This window comes from Gopherus flavomarginatus, chromosome 6, assembly GCF_025201925.1.
Source record: "Gopherus flavomarginatus isolate rGopFla2 chromosome 6, rGopFla2.mat.asm, whole genome shotgun sequence".
Classification (NCBI taxonomy): domain Eukaryota; kingdom Metazoa; phylum Chordata; order Testudines; family Testudinidae; genus Gopherus; species Gopherus flavomarginatus.
Window position 1 is genome coordinate 120,776,774 of NC_066622.1, and position 23,434 is coordinate 120,800,207.

Consider the following 23,434-nt stretch of genomic DNA (forward strand, 5'->3'; position numbering starts at 1 on the left):
TTAACCTCAGGCCCAACTCTAGCCTGAATTTACCAGAACTCAGATGGTAGTATCATTACAGTAAGGTTTTCATACTTTCTCTTTAAAGCATGATTTGTCATATACAAGTTATTTAGTGCAAATGCTAAAAATTGAATCATTACATAAATGCCCTGATGCTGGTGTCTTTAGTGTCTCACATTATCTCATATGGAATTGGTCTCTTCAGTTTATTTTTCAAAATAAACCCAACAAGAGTGAAAATAACAGCTGCAAACACCACACCCGTAACAATAAATGGAGCCTGGGAATGATCGTCAGTAGCAGTAAGTGAACCACGGGAATCCACATCTTCCTGATGTTCAGAATAGTCCAGCTCTGTGAATTAAGAGAGAGAGTTTTGGTTTCATTTTGTTCTCTGCTCTAGTTACCAGGACAAAGACAACTTGAATTACAAAGTTATGTTCTAGATCAGGTCAAGAAATAAATCAATTTCACTCTATTTTATACAAGATATTCTAGACACATCAATCCATCTTTATATTAGTAAAGACTATTTCATGAACTGAACCCCCAGCAAGGATGTTTTAGGTTCAATATTAAGAAAACATCATAACTAGGACAGGAGCTAGGTAGGGAATGGAGTAGTTTTTCAGGAAAGGTTGAGGTTTCACTTTACTAGAGATATTCAATGTGAGACATGACAACCACAGCTCTTGAACAGTTTGTGGATAATTAAATCAATGAGGCTAGAAGGAAATGGACTGCATCTCATCTTTCTTCCTGAAGAATTGATTCAATTAGCATTTTTGAGCTGGGCAGATTAAAATGATGGGTTTGAAATGTGTTAAGTAAGGAACAAATTTGTAGATGCTCTTAGTCAATAAACAAGTCCCTGATGTTTATAAGGGAGTTGTTGCTAAAGCAGTAAAAGCATGCTGCACTGCGAAATCAGAAGTAAGAATTTGTAAAATGAAATGGAAAGTGATCTACAGAACCTTATTGTGACAATCAGCCAGCAAGGGTTAAGCAACCAGCAGGCTGAGTGATCCAAAATCAATCTTTAAGGTCATTTTAGAAAAGTATTGAAATGGTAAACAGGGCCATTCCTTGAAGATAGTTAACAAAGGTTAAATAGGCCAGACTTCTTAAAATGTAAATCTGTATTGTTAAAGAATTAGAATCAGATAGCAATTGTATTTGTCTGTGTTTACCTATATCTTATTAGAAATTTTAACAATGTGATCTAATTAGCTTGTAAATGCTGAACTTCAGTTCCTATCTGTAATGCTTCATTATATATTCAATTGATTCAGAGATCAAAAGGGGATATTAAAAGAAACTTGTGGTATAATAATATCATTGTCTTTATTTCTCTTTGATGTTTATAATAAACTACCTATGAACCGTTTGAATGGGCAATTGCCTTATGCTAATCAATGCAACTAGTTTATCTGTGTATACGTAAGAAATAGAAGTTTAGCTTCAAAGCAACAATATGCACTGTCCATTCTTCATCTGGGAAGGCCCCTGCTAGGGTGACCAGACAGCAAATATGAAAAATCGGGACAGGGGGCGGGGGGTAATAGGAGCCTATATAAGAAAAAGACCCAAAAATCGGGACTGTCCCTATAAAATCGAGACATCTGTTCACTCTAGCCTGCTGTGATGTCTGCTGTCAAAATGCTATCAACTTGCTAGAGAACATAAAAGCAGCTTTGGGCCTGATCTCATTTTATCTCAGACATGCTTAAACTTTGTCAGGGGAAGTTCAGGTCATCATGCTGAGGTCTCCAGGCATACCCTGAACTATCCCTGCAAATTCTCAGAAGAATTTGAACAAACTCTACACATGGACTGCCTATTGGACTAAAACCCATTGAACTGATTCTAGAAGTACTTTCACAAACCAGCAGCCTCACCATCTCTGTTATGAAATTGACCTAAGAACTTTACTCATATCTGTATGTATAATGATCTTTAACCACAGTCACTTTATTTTCTTTAATAAATCTTACTTTAGTTAATAAGAATTGGCTGTAAGCATTTATTTGGGTCAGATCTGAAATATTCATTGACATGGTAGGTAATGGTGTCCAGTCTCTTGGGGCTGGTAGAATTTTGTGGTGAATAAGGTTTAAAGTAACTCTCACTATATAGACTTAGCTCTCCAGGTGGGAGCCAAATGCTGGATTGCGTAAAAGAAACTGTAGTTTAGCTTCTTTGTAGGTAGTACAGAAGCGGTTTTGTTATTGGCTTTGTGAATCTAATTATAGGAATAAACCACAACTTTGGGGGATTGTCTGCCCTATTCTTTGCAGTTTGAGCATTCTCAGTGTGAGCCCCTTCAGTGACCATAGTCACACTTACACTAAACAAAAGAGAAGGTTATTTAAAATTTACCAGCATTCCTGTTCTTAGTGCCATCTTTCCGAAGCTGAATAGGCCCAACAACAACATCCACTTCTTCTTGGTAAGAGCTTGTATCTCTCTTGGACCTGGGTGTGCAGCCTTGGTAGCATCGGGAAGAATAATCATATACCCTGCACACCACCATTTTAAACTTCAGGTAAACTGATGTATGTTTGTTAATAAACTTGAAGGCATTAAATTTGAAGCGTAAGGTGGAGGCGTAGGGTGAATAGAATACACGATAGGTAGGATCTCTAACACACCTAAAATAAACAAATAAAATACAATTCATCTTCATGCATACACACAGAAACAAAACACAGGCATCAAGCACGCCCTACATGCAAAGATAAAAATTAAAAATGCATTGACAACAAAAAGGGAGAAAATATATAATTATAGTAAGAATAGAAAATGAAAGAGGTTAAAATAGTGGCAGACACTTGTCTAAAAGCAAAATATACAATATTTTTCCTAACTCAGCAAGGTATTTACATACATGCAAGAGTGTGAGTAGTTTTACTGAATTGGATGCTTGAAGTTAAGCTTGTGCATAAGTCTTTGTAGGTTCAGGGCCCAGAACAGACAAGTTGCAAAGAGGTCCCCTGGAGATGTCCTGGCAACTAATAATTGAAAAGAGCCCAAGGCTGCTTATTAATATCTCCAGACTGCAATGTCTGTGACCCCTGTAGAAGAGCTGAAGCAAATGGGGCTTATTTTTATGATTAACAGGAAAATGTAACCAAGATTTAAGCTCTTAAGTGAAGCTGGCCAGAAAACAACAATTCCATTTCACACACAATTTTGAAATTTGTTTTTGTTCCAAAGATAAAAAAATTTGAAATCTCATTTTTCATGAAAAAACCATGAGAGAGAGAGAGTCCAAATGCAGAATAGCCAGGGCTGTTACACAGGAGATGAGAGACCCAGAGTCAAGTCCCTGCTCTGCCTGATTCAGAGCAGGGACTTGGACCTGGGTCTTCCACAGCCCAGGCAACCTAACCACTTGGCCTAGGTCTCTCTCTTTGTCTCACAAAGCCTTCCCAATGACATTTCTGTCAGAACGGATACATCTCCATGAAACTGTTCAGCTTTGAACAGCTGTTTTTTTGACAGGAAAAAGTTTAGTCACAATTTTTCCTACCAGCTCTACTCTGAAGGGCAGGCTCCGGCTCCTTACTAAATGGTTATACAGCACCTAGCACAGTGGGGCCCCGATGTCTGATTGGGTTCTCTAGGTGCTACTGGATATGAATAATAAGGATGATAAATTCCTTCTTCCATTCTGTGCCATCTTATCCAACTCACTCTCAATCCTCTGATTTCTGCTTTGGATGCAAGAAGCAAGAAAGTCAATGTTTCCAATGACCCTAATCTCTAGTAAGTCAGCTGCAGAGGAGCTTCACAGAACAAGATTCTAGTATGTTTCACTTTCCTGTCAGCACTGACTCACCATAGTAAGTGCCAAAATTCCATGCCAGTGCATTCTGGTTCAATTTAACCAACATGAAAAGGAACTCAACTTATCTGTTAACACACAGCTATCATCTCAGAATAATCTGCAGACTTGTCATATCATCAATGTATTTTATACACATTTTAATAAACTCATAAGCATAAGAAACATCACAAGGTATTAAACTTGTATAAACTGAGATTAAGACTGCATGTGTTACTATGTTTTATATTCATGCCAACACTTCTCTCACCTACAGATGGTTAAGATATGTTTGAATGTAGATATGGAAAATTTATTTCCTTTTGGGTTTTAATTTAAACAAATATGAGGTTTAAAAGATTTGGCTATCTCTTCGTTGTATGATTTTTTTTTATCAGATCATTTCTTAAAAGGGCTGTTTTGAATATCTAATTTTCATCTCCTGCAATAGATAGGGGGTTTAAACTATCATGCAGATGGCGTCTTTAAAACTTAATTTCTGTATGTCCTGCCACTCTAATGCTACCCTGGCTGAATTATTTTGAAATTTTACTCTTATTCCCCATTATTTATATATAATTAGGATTGCACCAATAAATAGAGTCATATTAATTGACAATGGGACTTGCTCATGAAAGACTTGTACTTGCATATCCAGAAAGTTGTAGAGTCTAACACTGGAGAACTCCACTGAAGTTCTGGTGGGTAAAGCTTAGAAACACAGGAATCGCTATTCTGAATGAGATCAGTTATTTTTATTTTCTTACCAGATCTAAGAATCTAATTTTTCTATGATTCTTTTATCTGACTTTTCCACAATAAATGGTTTAAACCAAGCCAGATGAACAATTCTGGGACATTAAAATTCTTAAGTGTCACTTGCAAAACACAGAATACTCATGAAAAGAAACTGAAAAGATTTTAAAAAGCAGGAAAAATACAGAAAAGTAGGAAAAATCAAACATTAAACTTCAGTCATTTGAACCAAACTTTGAATTACAGTAATTTGAAATAACATTTCCAGTATGCTACAAAAAAAAACCTAGGACTGCAAAAGAATGATTTTTTTTCTTTAAAAATGGAGCAGAATATTTTAAAAATACAGTTGAATTCTATAGACAAACTAATTGGGGCTGAACTCAGTCTTGATGTGGGCAGGTGAAAATCCACTGACATCAGAGGAGGTTGGGGTTATACCTGTTTACATCAGAACTGAATTTACCTCTTTAGGTACTATGTTACATCCTTGAATGGAATCACTGATGCAGAGTTGTATCATCTAACTGTCATTTCTATTGACTTCTCATTTTTTGCCAGGATTTGCCAAAAAATTTTTTTAAAAATAGTTTAGTGGCAAGGAAAACTGGAATTACTTCACACTGTCCCCATTCAAATTATTGCGTAAACAAAACAGATACAGTACTCCATGCACAGTTTCATTGAAAACCATCACTGGAAAAGTCCTTACCCCCTCCTGATAATGTCATAGGTTACTGTTGTAAAATCATTGGGATCAGGTGATGCAACACATGTGTCCAAAAACAACACCAGATTTGGGTCAGAGCTGTGAATTGAAGCTTGAAGGAATAAATTCTGGTTCAAGTCAACGTAGTATGGAGAGTCATACACTGGTCTTGAGAAGGATGGTGATTCATAAAATGAAATGGTCACGTTGTATCTGCCGTACTGAGTTTCATTGACTTCAGTAACATCCTCAGCCACATACATTATTTCAATCCATCTATTTTGGAGCATTTTGCAATTGATATGCAAGTGAAGATCTTTTTGCCTTTTGATTATGTAACCAGAAGAGATTGCTTTGATCAAGTTGGAATAGATGATAGTGTTGTTGTTTCCCTGTTTGACACATTAAATACACAATTATCTAATGTAGTCACGCTTTTGCCTGAGGTCACAATTATACCTCTACCCCAACATAACGCTGTCCTTGGGAACCAAAAAATCTTACTGAGTTATAGGTGAAACCAAGTTACAGCAAACTTGCTTTAATCGGCCAGAGTGCACAGACTCACCCCCTCCCCCGCCCGCCCGCCCACCTGAGCACTGCTTTACCACGTTATGTCAGAATTTGTATTATATTGGGTCACGTTATATAAGGGTAGAGGTGTACCATTATTCTTACTAAACTTTTGGTATGCCCATAGAATAACACACATTTTAAAAGTGTTGTTTCAGTATTTTGAAAAGAAGTGTGACTTATGAATAGAAATGACCAATTTTAAAAAACTTTGTTGGCTGTATAATACAGTGATTACATTGAGATGTAAAAAATATTTTCTTTGAACCCAAACACAGCCAAGTTAGTTTACATTTATGCAAAGCTTTGACTATGTAATACACAAAGGTCCTGATTCAGCAAGGTACTTAGAGTTGTGATTAATCTAAAGTTCTATAGAAGTGAATGCTTTAAATTGGTACCTTACTGAACTGTGGCTTATGTAAGTGCCAAGTATTATTACTATTCATGAACATCAGCTCATGCTAGAAAAAAGTCTATGAACAGGGGTTAAGGTTGCTCACCTATATTCCCTGTCCCCCAATATTCCCCATAAAGTCAATCTACAATAAGTGATGTGTTCCTTGCAGGCAGGGGAAGGACGGTTGTGGGAGCATTCAATGAATCTGAACCTGCAGTCGTTGGTTCATTTGTAACGCCTGTGAACCACAGCAGGTTTCTGTTCATGACCCTTTTTAAAATACATTCTGCAGTTTGCACAGACCTACTTACATAGGTTGCTAAATATTCAACTTCATACCTCTCGTCTTGTGCCACAGCGATTGTATGGGATGTTGAATATAACATAGTTTGATGTAATGATTGGTCTACAATAAGGGTCATTCAAGCTGACATCCCATGCATCGTAGCCATGTGAGTGGAGATAGGATCTCCTAATAACTGCATGCATGTATTCTGGCAAGCACAGAAGAGCTAGTGGGTGGATAAAACATACATTATTAGTATGTACAGGCATACAATCATAATTAAATGTTGCAATCTATACATATGCTGTTATCTACTCTGTGTGTAGGTTGGGAGAGGGGAAGGGGTTCATAAGCCAAACCACATGATTTTACTATCTTACGTCTTAAATACTGAATGACGCACCAGGGGCCTGTGGGTTTTGGCTAAGGATTACTATTACTATGAAAATCTGCAAATTATAACTTCTCCTCCTGTGATCAGTGACAGTCTCATCGATGAATCACAGTTACCATAGTAGAAAAAATGCGGCAGTTAAGTAAAAGTCCTATTGAAGTTGGTTTTGAATTTTGCTTGAGTAAAATTAAGAACAGTGTTACCAGGGCCATTATTAAGCAAATAAAATAAAGTGTTTCAGTACTTTTGGGAGAGAATGATCTAAAATGCAATGGAAGGTGAAGACAAAGGTAACAGTAAAGTAAAGATAAATTGGTGTGTTTGTTGACAGCAATTAATGCACCAGATTTTGCTATCTTGAATTATACTGATCAGCCAATGGAATTAACCAGTTATGTTCTATTCAATATGATCAAGGGTTGCCGAAACAAGGGTTTGCATGTATGGCCTAACATGAGCCATATGGGGTTTGGAGCTACATGTGCAGAGGCTGAGTAACATCAAAGTGATAGTCACTGCTTGGGGACTGGATCCTGTGGTCCTTACATGGGCAAAGTTCACACTGAAAACAATAGGAGTCTTGCCTGAATGAGTGCTTAAGGGTCAGGCTTTGTATGGCTGTGAAAGGTGTTCTAGTTCATTTGTGGGCACCTCTGCTGCTGAAGACATGGACAAATTGCAGGGAATTCAAGGAAGAGCCTCAAAAATGCAAAAGGAAGTGGAGGGAATGATTCTAAATATAAATAATTCTAATACTAAACACGTACCAGCAAAGTGCTCAACAGGTATTGAGCTCAAATAAATAACTAATGAGTTGGGGAGAGGACATGAAATTCACTTCTGCTATATAAAGAGGAGTGCTTGCAATGAGAGTTTTGCCTGCATCAGGACTAGGATCAAACCCAGAGAGAATGAACGCTTAGGTCGTACAAGGTGCCATAAGTAAGAGTAATGAGACGATGTAAAGAAAAAGTTAATGGAGGCTGAATATCAAATAAAATGTCTAAAAATAATTACTTTGATAATAACAAACATTGATTTTGTTTAAATATAAAACTGAAAGTAATAGGTTGATAATCCCGCAGTATGAAAGATGACAGTGAGTGCTTGCTATACTGAAGTGGTTCAACAACATTAATAAATAGTTATTTAGGAAATAAAATCAGTAACTAGGCTTGTCTGCTGAAAAGTGAAGTTCTGTATTAAACATGAACTTACTAGTATTCTGATCTGCTGGAAAGGTGTAATAGGCAGCACGGAACCCTCTGTTTGTGACACTCGAGTCACTGTGAAATCGAACTGTCATCAAGTTTGAGGACGATGTATATGTGAGATAGGAACCATGACAAATTTTCCCCAGTAAAGGAGAGGTATGGAGTGGCCCATCATAGATCTCAATATAATCATACTGGCATGTACCACCTTCTGTCCTGGGGAATAAACACGAACATTTTGTAAACTATTTTGTGAACTCCTGTTTAACTAGTCACCACTAAATCTCAAATTAAACCCATCAGTCTGCCAGGTATTTGTGACAGATTGTCTTCATTTTGCTTCTTATATGGTACCAACCAGGACTGAACAAATAACCACAAATACTATTATATTCATACAATTTTCATTTTAGGTTTACTGGTCATTTACAAGTGTTAAACCCTGTTAAGAAATGTCCTTGAAATGGAGAGGGTACCAATTTCAAAATTCCATGATTTTGAACCCATGAATTGCCTTGGAAATTAGTGCCTTACTTACTCTATAACACTAAATGAAAGTGTCACACGGAAATTGCTCACTGCTTCTATTTCCCACACACAATCTGCATTGTTTGGATAATTCCCAGGATAAAACGGGCTTTGAAATGTCCCAGATGAATACTGAAGGATACCACCACAAGTATATTTTGCTGAAGAATAAACTGTAAGAAAAGAAAATACATATGAGTCATTTATATATACTTTTGCATATATTGTATATGATTTATCAGTCGATGCCAAAACCTGCTGAAGTTAAAGGAAAGCTTCCCATAACTTCAGTGAGGTGTTCTGTGATCAGAATCTAATCCTGAGCGCTGTGGAGCCCATTCAGTTTCATTTAATACTCAGCACCTCTCAAGATTAAGCCCTAAATGTATATAATTGGAGACAGAAAATATGGGCCAAAGAAAATGTTCAGGGGAGAAAGATTATGCTTTCTTTCTCCAGTAATGTTATGTTCTTAATTCAGATTGGAAGTAACTTTTTGAAGAAGCACCTGGTGCACTGGGAACAAAAATTACAGTCTGAATGAAAATATCATCTGCAGCCAACATTGGAATGTAACAATTTTTACTTAATGCAGAGCTTTAATTGACACACGGTTTAAGAACAGCCAAACTGGGTCAGACCAAAGGTCCATCTAGCCTAGTATCCTGTCTTCTGACAGTGGCCAATGCCAGGTGCCCCAGAGGGAATGAACAGAACAGGTAATCATCAAGTGATCCATTCCTGGTCGCCTATTTGAGCTTCTGGCAAACAGAGGCTAGGGGCACAACCTTTGCCCTGCTTATACAAAAAAGCGAAAAACAGCAAGGAATTTCATTATCTTGTTGAGCGACGCACAGAAAAAAATATTGGATTTTTATTTTTCCTCCTGTGAAGCACACAGAAACTGAGTTTAATGGCATGTATTTGTTGACTGGTAACTGTTTTATTTGTCCCGGTGCTGCTCTTGGGGGCTCAAGTCCTCCTGATAGAGGCACAGCCTATGGACAGTGTGAGGCCGGTAGTAGCCCCTGGAGCGCCGGGACCAGGTGGTCTTGGAGTCAGGTTGCTTGGGAATGCAGCCCAAAGTTGGTGGTAAACTCCATCTAAGGCTAAATACTGGCACGAGACTGATAGTCAACAAGTACCGTAAGGGAAAGTTGAAAAGAACTTTGAAGAGTGAGTTCAAGAGGGCGTGAAACCATTAAGAGGTCTGTTTTATTTGATCTACCTATTGCCCCAGTCTGAAAACATTCATGTATGTGCTTATTTCTGCTGACGAAGAGTTTCATTGAAGCCACTGGAATCATTCACATTAGCCAAGTTAAGCACATACATAAGTGTTTGCATTATTGCGGCTTACGTGTTTCCTTTAAAGTAAAAATTCCTAAATATAGTATCGTACTGTACTACTCTATCCCTATTTAGAAATGCTAGTTGCCAAAAGAAAGAAAAAGTTGATATTCGAAAAATGTATTGCCGTCAGCCTGAAGACAGCTTGCAAAAAGGACTAAGATTTATCATCATGCTGTACTTATTTTCCTGTCCAAGGAATCTGGTGCCATTAATATGTGAATAATTTGTGTATTATAATAAGGGAATAGAGAAGATTACAACATACAAATAAAGAAGTAAAATAATTCTGAATTACCTGTTGAAGGCAGCCATGTTGGAATAGTAGTAGAAACTATTAATACAAAAGAAGAAGAATATTTAAATGGGCAACATCTTTAATAGAGACATATATAGTTTTTGAATAATGTGCCATATCCAAGAAAATGCCAATAAAATCAAAACTAAATTGACAGTATAATTGAATGAGGACAGAAGAGAGAGAAAGAATGGATGAAAATTAGAAAGGGATAAGCAGGTCAGTGGATGGAGAGATGGGGAAAGAGATGGCAGGCGGGCTGGCTGGCAAATCATGATACTAAACAATACAAAGCAGGCACCCATTGTGCAAATAACACAGAACTATATTTCTATCCAGTTGTCTAATTCACAAAGCTGATCAAAAGTTAGCTGTCTGCATATAATTACTGCAATGAAGAAGAGGAAGGAAACAAGAGTGTTAAGAAATACAATGATTACGTTTAGGACCCAATCATGAAAACATGCATGCACTGAATCCCTACTCTTGGAGGCTTTGAGGAATGGATTAGATGGATCTCTCTCAGGAATGGTCTAGGTATACTTAATCTTGCCTTAGTGCAGAGGGTATAGTCTAGATTGCCTCTCGAAGCCCCTTCCAGCCCTACATTTCCCAAAATAATTCTCTTATCCTCAATAGTCCCATTTAAAGCAATATGAGTATTCAAGTGAATATTCATGTGGATTAATTATTATTGGGGCTTTTGTACTGTTGTAGCACGTAAGACCCCCAGTCATAGACCAGGACTTCTTTCTGCTAGGCCCTGTTTAACATTTTAAATGACATTTCTCAGTACCATGAGATGTTGGCTGAAATGTTTTATTTTCTTTTGTGCGTCCGTTGGCTCCTGAAAGAAATTCATCCTAGGAATGTATTTTATTTTTGTTAAGAAGAGGGATATTTATAATTAGAGCTGAGCAAAAGATTTCTAGAAAATAGTTTATATATGTGTGTGTGTGTATATATATTTTCTAGAATAATGATCAGCCTTCAAAAATTTGATCCAAGAGTAGTGCAGGTTTGTAGAAACTGTGAGGGTACTTTAAAATCTTGTAATCTATTTTTTAAATCAGTAGGGGGCGCTCAAACTCCTCAACATATATAAAACCCATCAATTCAGCCATTTCTCTTTCAGTTTTCCCTGTCTCTTTCGCTTTTATCACTCACAGCCACTCCCCTTTGGCCAGCAGGGTAGAATGCCTAGTGCAAGAGGCTCCATCATCTCTCTTTAGTTTACACCGTGTGGTACAACTTAGTTTTGCCAGTGACTCCGGAACCTGGAGCTATAGATGCTGAACTAGAGGTGCTCAGGGTGCAGCTGCAGCCCCTGGCTTGAAGTGGCTTCCATCATATACAGGGTTTATAGTTTGGTTCAATGGCTCTCAGCACCCCCACTACACACATTATTCCAGCACCACTCCCTGGTGCCCCTGTTTGGGAGCAGTAATACTGCTGTTTATTGGATTGGCAAACACTGGGAAAGAGAAAGCTATCTAAACAAAAAATATTGAAAAGAGACAATTACCATGTGTTTGTGCATCTGAAAGATAAAAGAGAGACAGAAGTTAGTGATTTTGATTTTTTTTTAACATGGCTATGTTTTACCAAAAATATATAGAAAACAGTGCTTAAATGTAAGCGAGGAAGTAACTCCACTGACTTGTAACCAAAATGTGATCAAAGTTAAACATGTGCGGAGGTGCTTGGCTGGATTGGTGCCATCAATATATTCAATCTTGTGAGGAAATCCTTAATATTCAGACATGTTCTAAGGATATTAACTGTCAGTTCCATGCACCAATGAATTTCACATCAGGCCATCTAAATGATGCTGAGGTTATTCCCAAGGATTAGAGTGGGCTATACAAACCATAAAAATACATATGGGCTTATTCATATTTCTAATAATTTTATATATATTAATCTGATGCTCACTGAAGTATGGGACTCTTAAAAAGAGACTTGAGCAAAGTTCATTTTGGGCAGGCACTCCCTGCACTGCAACTAAGAGTTCTGTTTAAAGAAAGAGAGCCAGGACAGAAGATTGTATTGGTGCTTTTCTGATGTGTACATAAAGGGGATGACACCACAAAGCTCATTTTCACTTGCAATTTATGCTATATTCTAATGAATTAAGACAAGCCACCATGGTGAAATTATATAAATAAGGCAGCATTTGACCAATAAGTGATTCACAGAAAGATTTCACTGCAATTGATGCACCTTTTTATAGCAAACATTTGACGGTACAGGTCATGTTAAGTCTGTCATGAAAGTAATAATGATGACATCACCAAGTGCTTATGTAGCACTTTTCATCATTAGATCTCAAAGCACTTTACAAAAAAAAGTCAGTATTCTTATTCCCATTTTACAGATGGAAGAGAGAGGTAACGTACTTTTTGAAAAATTTCTGGTGAGTAAGTGAAAAGGCTAGATTGAACTCAGTTAATAAATTCCCAGGCAGCTTATAGTACAGCTCTCCTCTGAAAAGTGATTCCATCCAGTTCCCTAGCTAGGAAGAAAGAGACTCTACAGCCTAGTGGTTGGAGCACTCACCTGGTGTGGGGAAACCCAGGTTCAAGTCTGCTCCAAGGCAGAGCAGGGACTTGAGCCTGGATCTCATAAGAACAGTCATACTAGGTCAGACCAATCATCCATTTAGGCCAGTATCCTGTCTTCTAACAGTGGCCATTGCCACATGCTTCAGATGAAATGAACAGAACAGAGCAATGTCGAATGATCCATCCCTGTCCTCCAGTCCCAATTTCTGGCAGTTGAAGGTTTAGGGGCACCTGGAGCATGGAGTTGTTCCCTGACCAATGGCTAATAGCCATTGATGGACCTATTCACCATTAATTTATCTGATTTTTTTAACCCAGTTGCCTTCACAACATCCTCTGGCAATGAGTTCCATAGGTTGACCATGCATTATATAAAGAAGTACTTCCTTCTGTTAATTTTAAACCTACTGCCTATTAATTTCATTGGGTTACCCATGGTTCTTGTGCTATGTAAAGGGGTAACTAACACTTCCCTATTCACTTCCTCCACGTCAGTCATGATTGTATAGACCCCTACCATATCCTCCCTTGGTCGTCTCCTTTCTAAATTGAACAATCCCAGTCTTTTTAATCTATCCTCATATGGAAGCTGATTGATGTAGGTGCCGGAACAAGAGGTGCTGCTGCACTCCCGTCTTGAAGTGGTTTCCATGATATACAGGATTTACAGTTTGGTTCAATGGCTTTCAGCACCTGCACCATAAAAATTGTATACCCCTGGTGATCGATACCCCTAATCATTTTTGTTGCCATTATCTGTACAGTAGCGTAGTTACCACTAAGGGCTACATTTCCAAAACATAGGTTCTACTTGTCTCTCTGTAAGCTGTCACTTCTGCCTGCACAAACAGTCCAGTGTGCCAAGAATGTAGCAAATGTGGTAGGCAAGTGTTTACCTGCATGCATGCAAAAATGCTAGCAACTGGCACGTATGCAATGAGAGGTCGGGCTAGTGTAGACTAAGTGTCTGAGGCACTTTCAAAGAAGTGTTTTGACTGACAGCCAAAAGGATATATTATTAATACAGTCTAACTTTCCCTCTACAGACTGGCGGAGCACAGCAGCTGTCTTTGCGCTTTTATTAAAATCTGGCGACAGCCATACATATCTACTTTACTGTGAAGAATTTGTGCTGGTGGCTATCACACATTTATATCCTATTTAAACAGAATGACTGTTCTGTTTTCAAGCAATGGCAATTACCAAAATACAGGATTTAATGCTTCTTGTTACTCTTTTCAATGCGGTAAGAACAATTACCCGTAAATTTGTCTCAGATACTCTGGTTAGCATAGAGAATATATATTTTATGAACCTGGTGGGATGAACTATTTATTTAGGGTTGTCATTCTTTCTATGTTATCCATTTTTAGTTCTTCCTTGACAGTAGACAGTATAAGCAATTTCAATTAAATGGGCAAGTTTTACAGTAATGCATAAATGGTTAAGGAAAAATGAGGGGATTTGTGTGTTCCAAATGTAAACAGAGTGTGAAGTTACCCATACAAATATGGGGCCAAACCCTCAGATAATGTGAATGCTCCCTCTCCTCAATCAATGGGGAAAATAACATTGAGTGACCAGAGGGGAGGCAGCACCCAGGAGGTGCGGGTAGAGGGCTGGCTTGAGACAGTGTGTGTGGCTGGGAAAGGGGGGCTATCCCCTGGGGTCCGTCACTGTTCCCATTGGATGGAGATGAGGCAATGGGCTAGCTGGTTGGCTCTTGTGCCCCTCCCCCCATACCTATTAAGCTTACCCAATCTTTTCCAAAAGCCTCTTGCTCCAGCCTCCCCTTAGTATGTGTTGTGTTATTTGTATGCTGTGGGTCTGATTGATCACCTGATATGGGTTCAGAAAATAGTTTTTGTTTGTTGGACCAAACTGGCAAAAGGTCCAGTGGGATTTTTTTGCCTTCCTTGCAGCATCATGGAGACACAGTAACCTTATTGTGTTAAGACTTAAAAACGCTTACTATTGGGAAAAGCAATATTGTTTTAGCACAGCAGGTGGAACTATGCTGATTTAGCACAACCATCAGGTCTATGATGTTTTAAGTAATTCTTATCTGACAGGCCTTATTTGTTAAACATGTATGAAACCGCATCTAAAAAGGACTAGACTGCCTGTTAAATATTGTTTTTGTTAATTAGTTGATACCTTTTCTAAGTTATTGAACTCACTTAGAACCACGTTCAAGTCAACTATATTTAGGGATGAGGAAACTCCATGTGTCTAATATCGTCTCATACCAAATCCATGCCTCATGCTTGCAAAAAGCCCTAAGCACAGTGGAACCACAGCACAAGTGAGATACCACAGAAAGACCAAGCAGGGGAACTCTAAGACCTCTACTTTCTACAGAGCAATGTTGCGGAAGTGCGGAGAGGCCTAAGTATATAATTTGCTCACAACGAGCTGAACTGATGTTCAACATGACCCTTTCCTGATCAGTAGGTTGCCAGGTGTCTGTCTTTCCACCAGAACACTCAGTCGAAAAGGGACCTTGGTGGCTCATTAAAAGTCTGATTGGTGTGGGCTGGCAGCTCCCTATGGCTCCTGAGAAGTAGCCGGCCTATCCCTCCAGCTCCTGGGCATAGGGGAGGCCATGGGGGCTCCGCGCGCTGCCCCCCTCCCCAAGTGCTGGCTCTGCAGCTCCCATCGGCTGGGAACCGTGGGCAATGGGAGCTGTGGGGGCAGCACCTGCAGGGGGTGGCAGCATGCAGAGCCCCTGGGGTCTTCCCTATACCTAGGAGCTGGAGGAACATGCTGACTGCTTCTCAGGAGCTGCCTGAGGTAAGTGCTACCTGGAGCCTGCACCCCAAACCGCCTCCCATGCACCAACCCTATGCCCCAGCCTGGACCCCCTCCCTATACCCCAAACCCCTGATCCTTGGCCCTACCCCAGAGTCTGCACCACTAGCGGGAGTCCTCATCCCCCTGCACCCCAACCCAGGGCTGCCCAGAGGATTCAGGGGGCCCAGGGCAAAGTAGTTTCAGGGGCCCCTTCCATACAAAAAAGTTGCAATACTGTAGAATAATATATTCTTTTGGGGGCCCCTGCGGGGCCTGAGGCAAAATTGCCCCACTGCCCCACTCCTCTGGGCAGCCCTGCCCCAACCCTCTGCCCTAGCCTGAAGCCCCCTCCCACACCTTGAACCCCTCATTTCTGGCCCCACCCCAGAGCCCACACCCCAAGCCCATAGCCTGTACTCCCTCCCAACCCCCAACCCCCTGGGTCAGCCAGGAGCCCCCCTCACACACTCCAAACCCCTCAGCCACACCCCCTAGCCCAGAGCACCCTCTTGCACCCCAAACCCCTCATCCTCGGCCCCACCCCAGAGCCCGCACCCCCAGCCAGAGCCTTCAACACCTGCACTCTAACCCCCTGCCCCAGCCCCCTCCCACATTCTGAATCTCTCAGCACTACTCCCCAGCCCAGAGCCCCCTCCTGCATGCTGAACCCCTCATTTCTGGCCCCACTCCAGAGCCTGCAGCCCCAGGCAGAGACCTCACCCCCTCCTACATCCCAACCCTCTGCCCCAGCCTGGTGAAAATGAGTGAGTGAGGGTTGGGGCAAGCAAGTGACAGAGGGAGGGGGGATGGAGTGAGAGGGGGCCTCTGAGAAGGTGCAGTTCCTCATGGAAGGGGTGGAGCAGGGAGCAGGGCAAGGGTGTTCAATTTCGCCTGATTAGAAAGCACAGCTTTGCAGTCAGTGTGATCAGTAGGGTTGCCAACTTCATATTACTTCACATGACTCCTCAAAGATGTTGTTGTCAGACTGAGGTTTGCTTTCATAAGCCTAACTATGCAGTCTTCATTAGCTGGCAGGAGGATAGAAATTTTTTTAAAAAATTGGAATTTTAGGAAACTAGCAAAAATGGGAAGAAGCTCTGACCCTGATGTATAAGAATCCCCAGGGGAAAATGGAAAATAAAAATAATATTTTTATACAGAGAATCTGCAAAATATAAAATTAACTCAGGTTGATAATAATAATACTTTATATTTATATAGTGCTGTTCATGTATGGATCTCAAACTAGTTTACACAGAAGTAAAGTATCTTTATGCCCATTTTTACAGATGGGGAAACCAAGGCATAATATGACTTGAGACACACAGGAAGAAAGTCAAAAAGCTGCGAACAAAAATCAGATATTTTAATTCCCTGTGCCATGCCACTTTGGGGCTCATTGAAACTTCTTTGGCTTTTGGTCTGACCCTAAATGATTTTTTCCCAACTTTCTGAAATTGCTAATGAATCAAAATATCTGTTATTTGCCTGGATATCCTTATAAAATTTGAGCAAATGACATCAGAAGCTGCATGACTTTCCTGGAAGATGTTATGTTTCAAAACAAGTAGAGCAGAACTTTGAAAGCACCATGTCTGTGAAATCTTGTTAAGGGTAATCATAAAGTATAGTAAAATGTGCTTGACCCTCACCGATGTCAATGAAGAAATTCCAAATGAATTTCCCTTTCATAACTACAAAAAGTTTAGTACTTAAATAGGTCTTTTCATCTCAGGATCTCTGAGTGCTTCATGAAGTTAAGTAAGTCTCATTATCCCTACTTTACTTATTGGGTGACTGAGGCATTGAGAAGCTAAATGATATGGCAGAATCAGGAATGAACTCTACATCTTCCCCCTCCCGCCCCATCTCCATGCCCTATCCCAACGGAACCATCCTACACTCAAAGGAAGTGAAGTTAACAGAACTGAAAACTAACCCATGGAGGTGGAGCGTGCCCTTTGGAACTTCAGAGAGATGACTTAACTACTTGACCATCTTTCGTTTGTTTGATTTTTGTTTTGTTTTGTTTGTTTTATGTTTTTAAATCTCTTTATTCTATGCTTGCACAATCACATTCACCAGGGAACTAACTGGCTGGCTGAAGCAGGGAACTAATGTTTGAGGAAGTAGGAAAGTGGCCCTTTTAGTATAGGATTCAGTTCCAAAAACTCTGTTTCATATTTTGAAACCTCTCTGATGTGACTTTCACAAACATCTTAGACATGGTTAAAAGCAAATTCTTTGCCAGTTATTTACCTGCAAGAAACCTGCAAACTCTTGGTGTTTACCTGAACAGATGACACCAGCATCTTCTGAGTGAGCACAGTTATGAGAGAGCCATCCTGAATGAGGACAGTCCCATAGACGGTTTTCCGATCCTCTACAACCCACATCATCCAGGACAATATTTCCCGAGCCTTGACCATAACAGGCACTGGTCTTTGCTGCAACACCATGTCCACAGCCAAGCTGCCTGCACACAACATCTGCATCATAGAGATCCCAGGAATCATCACAGACTGTTCCCCATGATCCTTGATAATAAATTTCAACACGACCTTCACATCTGCTAGATGAATTCACCAGTCTCAATGCCAGCCCTAAAACAGATTCAAGGAAATTATTATTAGCACATTAGTCAGTTCTATTTGCTGGTATCTCTCACAGCCACTCCTCTCTGGCTAGCAGGGTAGAATGCATAATGCAATAGGCTCTACCATCTCTCTTTACACCAATTGTGCAGTACAACATAGTTCTGCCAGTGACTCCTGAACCTGGTGCTATAGGTGCTGAAACTGGGTACTCTAGGTGCTGTTCATTGGATTGACAAACATTGAAAAACAAAGAAATCTAAACAAAAAATGCTAAAAAGAAACAATGACCAGGTATCATCAAGCCTGAAGGATACAAGACAAGGACAGGGTTGGTGATTTTTTTGTTTTGTTTTGGATATTGTAATGTTTTACCAAAAATACAGAGAAACCAGTGTAATTGTAGTTAACTTGGTGCCAAAGAGCAACGAGTAGGGTAACACAGACACAGTGGGTTCCTTAAAGCAGCACAGCCCCCACAAATCACTACTGGGTGAAGGAGACGGTGGAACTTTTGACCTCACTCCTATCCATGCACACTTTGACCAATAAGTGATTCATAGAAAGTTTTCACGGCAATTGATGCATCTTTTGATCACAAGCATTTGAAGGTGCAGGTCAAGTTACTTCTGTCATGAAAATTATGATAATGATAACACCATCAAGCTCTTCTATAGCCTTTTTCATCACTACCTCTCAAAGCAAGTACCAAAAAGGTAAGTATTATTGTCCTCAGTGTATAGATGGGAAAAATGAGAGACAGAGAGGGAAGGTAGTAATTTAAAAAAAAAATTGGCGAGTAAGAGAAAAGGCTGGATGGAGTTCAGTTAGTAAGCTCACTGGACCCAGTTTATTTCTCTTCTAGCACAGCTCTGCTCTGAAAGTGATTCCACCCTGTTTATAGTCTCATTAATTCCCATATTGAATGTATTCATGTACCACCAAGCTGTAGATCTCCGTTTCTGCAAACATACACACATGCTTAATTCTGCTGACAGGAATAGTTTCATTGAGGCCATTGGGACCAGTCACGTCAGCCAAGTTAATCACATACATATGTGTTTGCAGGATTGGGGCCTAAGTGCTTACTTCAAAGTATAAATACCTAAATAAACTACTACAGTACTACTGTATCCCTATTTAGAAGTGCTGGCTGCCAAAAGAAAGAAAAAGGTGATATTCAAAAAAAATGTATTGCCATCAGCCTGAAGACAGCCTGCAAAAAATACAGAGGTTTATCACCATGCCATACTTATTTTCCAAGGAATCTGGTGACATTTATATGGGATTTATTTGTGTATTAAAATGAGATAATTGAGAAAAATAGAATATAAAAATAAAGAAGTAAAAGAATAATGAATTACCTGAAGGCCACCATGTTGAAGTAGTAGTAGGAGGAGCTATAAATACAAAAGGAGAACAATACATAAATTGACAACATCTTTAATAGTGAGAGAGAGGCTTTTAGAGTAATGTGCCAAATTCAAGATAATGCGAATAAAATCAAAACCAAATTAACAGCATAACTGAATGAGGGAGAAAATAGATGGAGAGAGAGAGAGAGGATGAAAATTAGAATGCGGTAGGTAGATAGATGGATGGGGAAAGATGACTGGCTAGATAATCATGACACTAGAGAATACAAAGCAGGCACTCATCTTGCAAATAACACACAACTATATTTCTAGCCAATTGCATAATTCACAATGCTGATAAAAAGCTAGCTGTCTGCATTTCCTCTGGTTACTGTACTGAAGACACTTATTTAAAAGAAGAGGAAGGAAATAGCAGAGTTAAGAAAGACGAATGTTAACCTTTAGGGATGCAATTCTGCAAACAAGCATATATGTGAATCCCCACCTTTGGAGGTTTTTATGAACAGATGAAGAACATCTATCAGGAATGTTCTTGCTATAATTCTGGCCTTAGCACAGAGGGAAAAACTAGATGGCTTCTCAAGGTCCCTTCCAACCCTACATTTCCAAAAATAATTTTCCTCGGCTAACTAGTCCTATATAAGTCAATAGGACTATTCAAAGGAATATTCATGTGGATTAATTAGTATTTTTTTTTATTTGTGTTGCTGTAACACCTAGGAGCCCATCATAGACCAGACTCCTTTGTACTAGGGGCTGTTTCACATTTTCAATGACATCTCTCAGTAACGTGAGAAGACATTTACTTAAATGTTTGATTTTCATTCATGTGTCATGTGGCTCCCAAAAGAAATTGGTCCTAGGACTGTATTTCTTTTGCTAGGAAGAGGGATATTTATAATTAAAGCTGGGCAAAAGATTTTTGGCAAATAGTTTATGAATGACTCTCTGAATCACCACCATGAATGACAATGAATGGTTATTGGGAGAGGGGCAAAGTGTAAGAACGACTCTATAGGCTGGAGGTTTGGACCTTCACTTAGGGCATGGGAGATCCAAATTTAAAGTCCCTGCTCCAATGACTGTGTAATTATTTATACAAACTAGAACAGCTGGACCAGGAGAGACTGAGAAAACTCTGTATCAGCATATCCCAAAGCTTGGTGGCCTGGGCATGCTCCTGAATCATGGGAGACTCAAGGCAGAAAGGAAATTGAACTTGGGCCCAGCTCTGTTTGTAATAGTCAAAAATCTACACAAAGAAAAATATTTTGGGGGGGGGTAAAATGCTTCTTTATGTATGTTTGTACAGTACCCAGCACAATGGGGACCAGGGCTATAAGTGCTGTGGTAATATAGCTACTAGACAATCATAGTCATTTGGCCCTATACTCTGAAGGATCAGCGATGCTTACAGCTGCAAGAACTACTCTGTCGTGAAGTCTCATGTTTCTTATGGCGCTTGCTGTGCCATTTTACTTTGCTAGAGTAACAGTCAGCCTTCAGAAATCTGATCCACAAGTAATGCAAGTTTGCAGAAATTATCAGAGTAGTTTAAAATCTTGTCATCTATTTTTAACCATTGGGGGCCTTCAAATTCTTCAGTATAGATAATGCCCGTCAATTCATTCATTTCTTTCTTACTATTGTCCCTAGCTCTTTTTCTGATATGTATGAGAACCACTCTCCTCTGGCCCTCAGTGTAATGCATAGTGCAACAGGCTCTGCCTTCTCTCTTTACACCAGCTTATATCTGCCAATAACTCCTGCATCTGGAACCCCTTTTTGGGAGCAGTAATGGTGTTGTTTGTCAGATTGGAAAGCATTGGGAAAGAGAAATAAAGATAAATAAAAATGTTAAAAAGAGATAATTACCAGTTGTTGTCGAGTCTGAAAGATAAAAAAGAAGGACAGAGGTTAGTGAGTTTGGTTATTGGGGGGAGGGGTGGCCATGGCAATGTTTTTTCTAAAAATAAATAGAAAACGTTGTAGCTGTAATTAATGTAGTGCCAAAGAACAACAAATAGGGCAGCAAAGACACAGAGGATCTCTCAGAATTGCACAAAACCCTGAAATCACTAACATCTAAGTAATTGTGAGGAATGCAATCTTAGGCCTCAGTCCTATCAACACGTATTCATAAACACAAGCTAGGAAGTGATTCCATGGACTTGAAACCAATGGATTTAATGTGATTAAAGTGGTGCCCACGGAATTGTTAGTCTTGTGAGAGATCCCTGATAATCAGATATGCCTAAGGATATTTACTATCAGTTCCATAACTTCCATGAATTGCACCTAAGTCTTATATAGCACTTTTAAAGAATAGATCTCACCACACATTTCAAAAAAAGGTAAGTATGTTCTTAACTCATGTTAATTAATTTGAAATAAAATCCAAATGAAGACAAGGCAGTTGGTAGTTTTCACATGAGTTAGCAAGTTGAGTTATAGACCAGGAGATAGCCTGGGACTTATCTCAACCTGCTAACTCATGTGAAAACATCAAAGCAGGATATTACCCTGGGTTAGCTAACACAAGTTAAGAACATGAGAAAAAAAGGTGTGAAGGCACAGGCAATAAAACCTGCAAACCAAACCATGACTGAAATTTATACCCACAGCAAGATATCAAAAGGAACATGGAGAATTTTTAACCCCCCCTTTTTCATATAACTCAAAATGGCTGCACATATTTTATTCAAAGCTTTCCACATAACACGATCACCTTAAGGCTTCAGACAAAGTATGGGTTATTTCAGCTGAAAAAGGAATTTCTTTGAGGAAATTATGAGCAATTGGAAAATGGGGGAGAGGAATGGGACAGAAAAACCCATTTTCACCTTCACTATTTGCATTAGGTCTAATTAAAACCTTACTAAACAAATATGTCTGAAGAATTTTTTACTTTGTAAACAGGAAGCAAATGAAGTACGTTTTAGTAACTATACTTCACGTTTTTATAGTGCTTTTCATTTTTTAAATATATAAATGTTTTATGTCAAGGTACAAACAAGTGTAGCAACTCGATCGAGTCCACAATAGTGTATAAGTGAACAGAACACAGGTCTCCCGACTCCTAGCCATATCAGATGAGGCATGTACAGACCTTAAACGCTCTGGTGTGGTATATGGCTTAAGTATTTCAAAAAGAAAATCAGAAAATAGCTGTAGAGATGACACCAGCATCTTCATTGGGACCACAGTTACATGAGGCCCATTATAGACTAAGGCAGTCCCAAAGATAGGATTCATTACCTCCACAATGCAGATAATCAAGGAGAAATTGCTTTGACCCTTGACCAAAATAGGCACTTCTTGTTGCTGAAATGGCTCATCCACATCCAACCTGCCTGCAAACAACTTCTGCTTTGTGTGTTCCAGTAATCATCACAAACCCTTGCCCAATTTCCTTTGCAATAAAGTTCAACATGACCCCCATGGCTATTCCATCCTTTCACTAGGTCTTTAAAAGACATGGGAAACGATTTGTGGAATAATGGGCAGTAATCTTTTTTCCATCTGGTGTAATTTTCCCCTCTAGAAATCATGAAAAACACTAAGGAGTTGTGACTCACGCATCTGGTTATAGCCTATGCTTATGTGAACGCGCTGGATGCTATACTAGAGCTGGTTGGGAATTTTTTGACAAATATTTTTTCATTGGAATAATCTGATTCATCAAAACCAAAACTTTTCGTGGAAACAGATCTGTTTTAACAAGCCTTTCACTGGGAAGTTGTTGCAGGTCCAGGAGGGAAATTGGTTTT

General features: G+C 39.4%; 1 protein-coding gene across 1 annotated transcript; it reads right to left on the reverse strand.

Moving 5' to 3' along the window:
- LOC127054530 (deleted in malignant brain tumors 1 protein-like) lies at positions 1-23,143 on the reverse strand. The gene is given in 10 exon segments (XM_050960767.1): positions 1-357; positions 2,383-2,654; positions 5,298-5,686; positions 6,607-6,779; positions 8,166-8,377; positions 8,700-8,862; positions 10,338-10,373; positions 17,986-18,298; positions 22,825-23,038; positions 23,040-23,143. Coding segments are annotated over 10 exon segments (2,058 nt in total). The 3' UTR covers positions 1-175.
- Between the last annotated feature and the right edge of the window lie 291 nt (positions 23,144-23,434).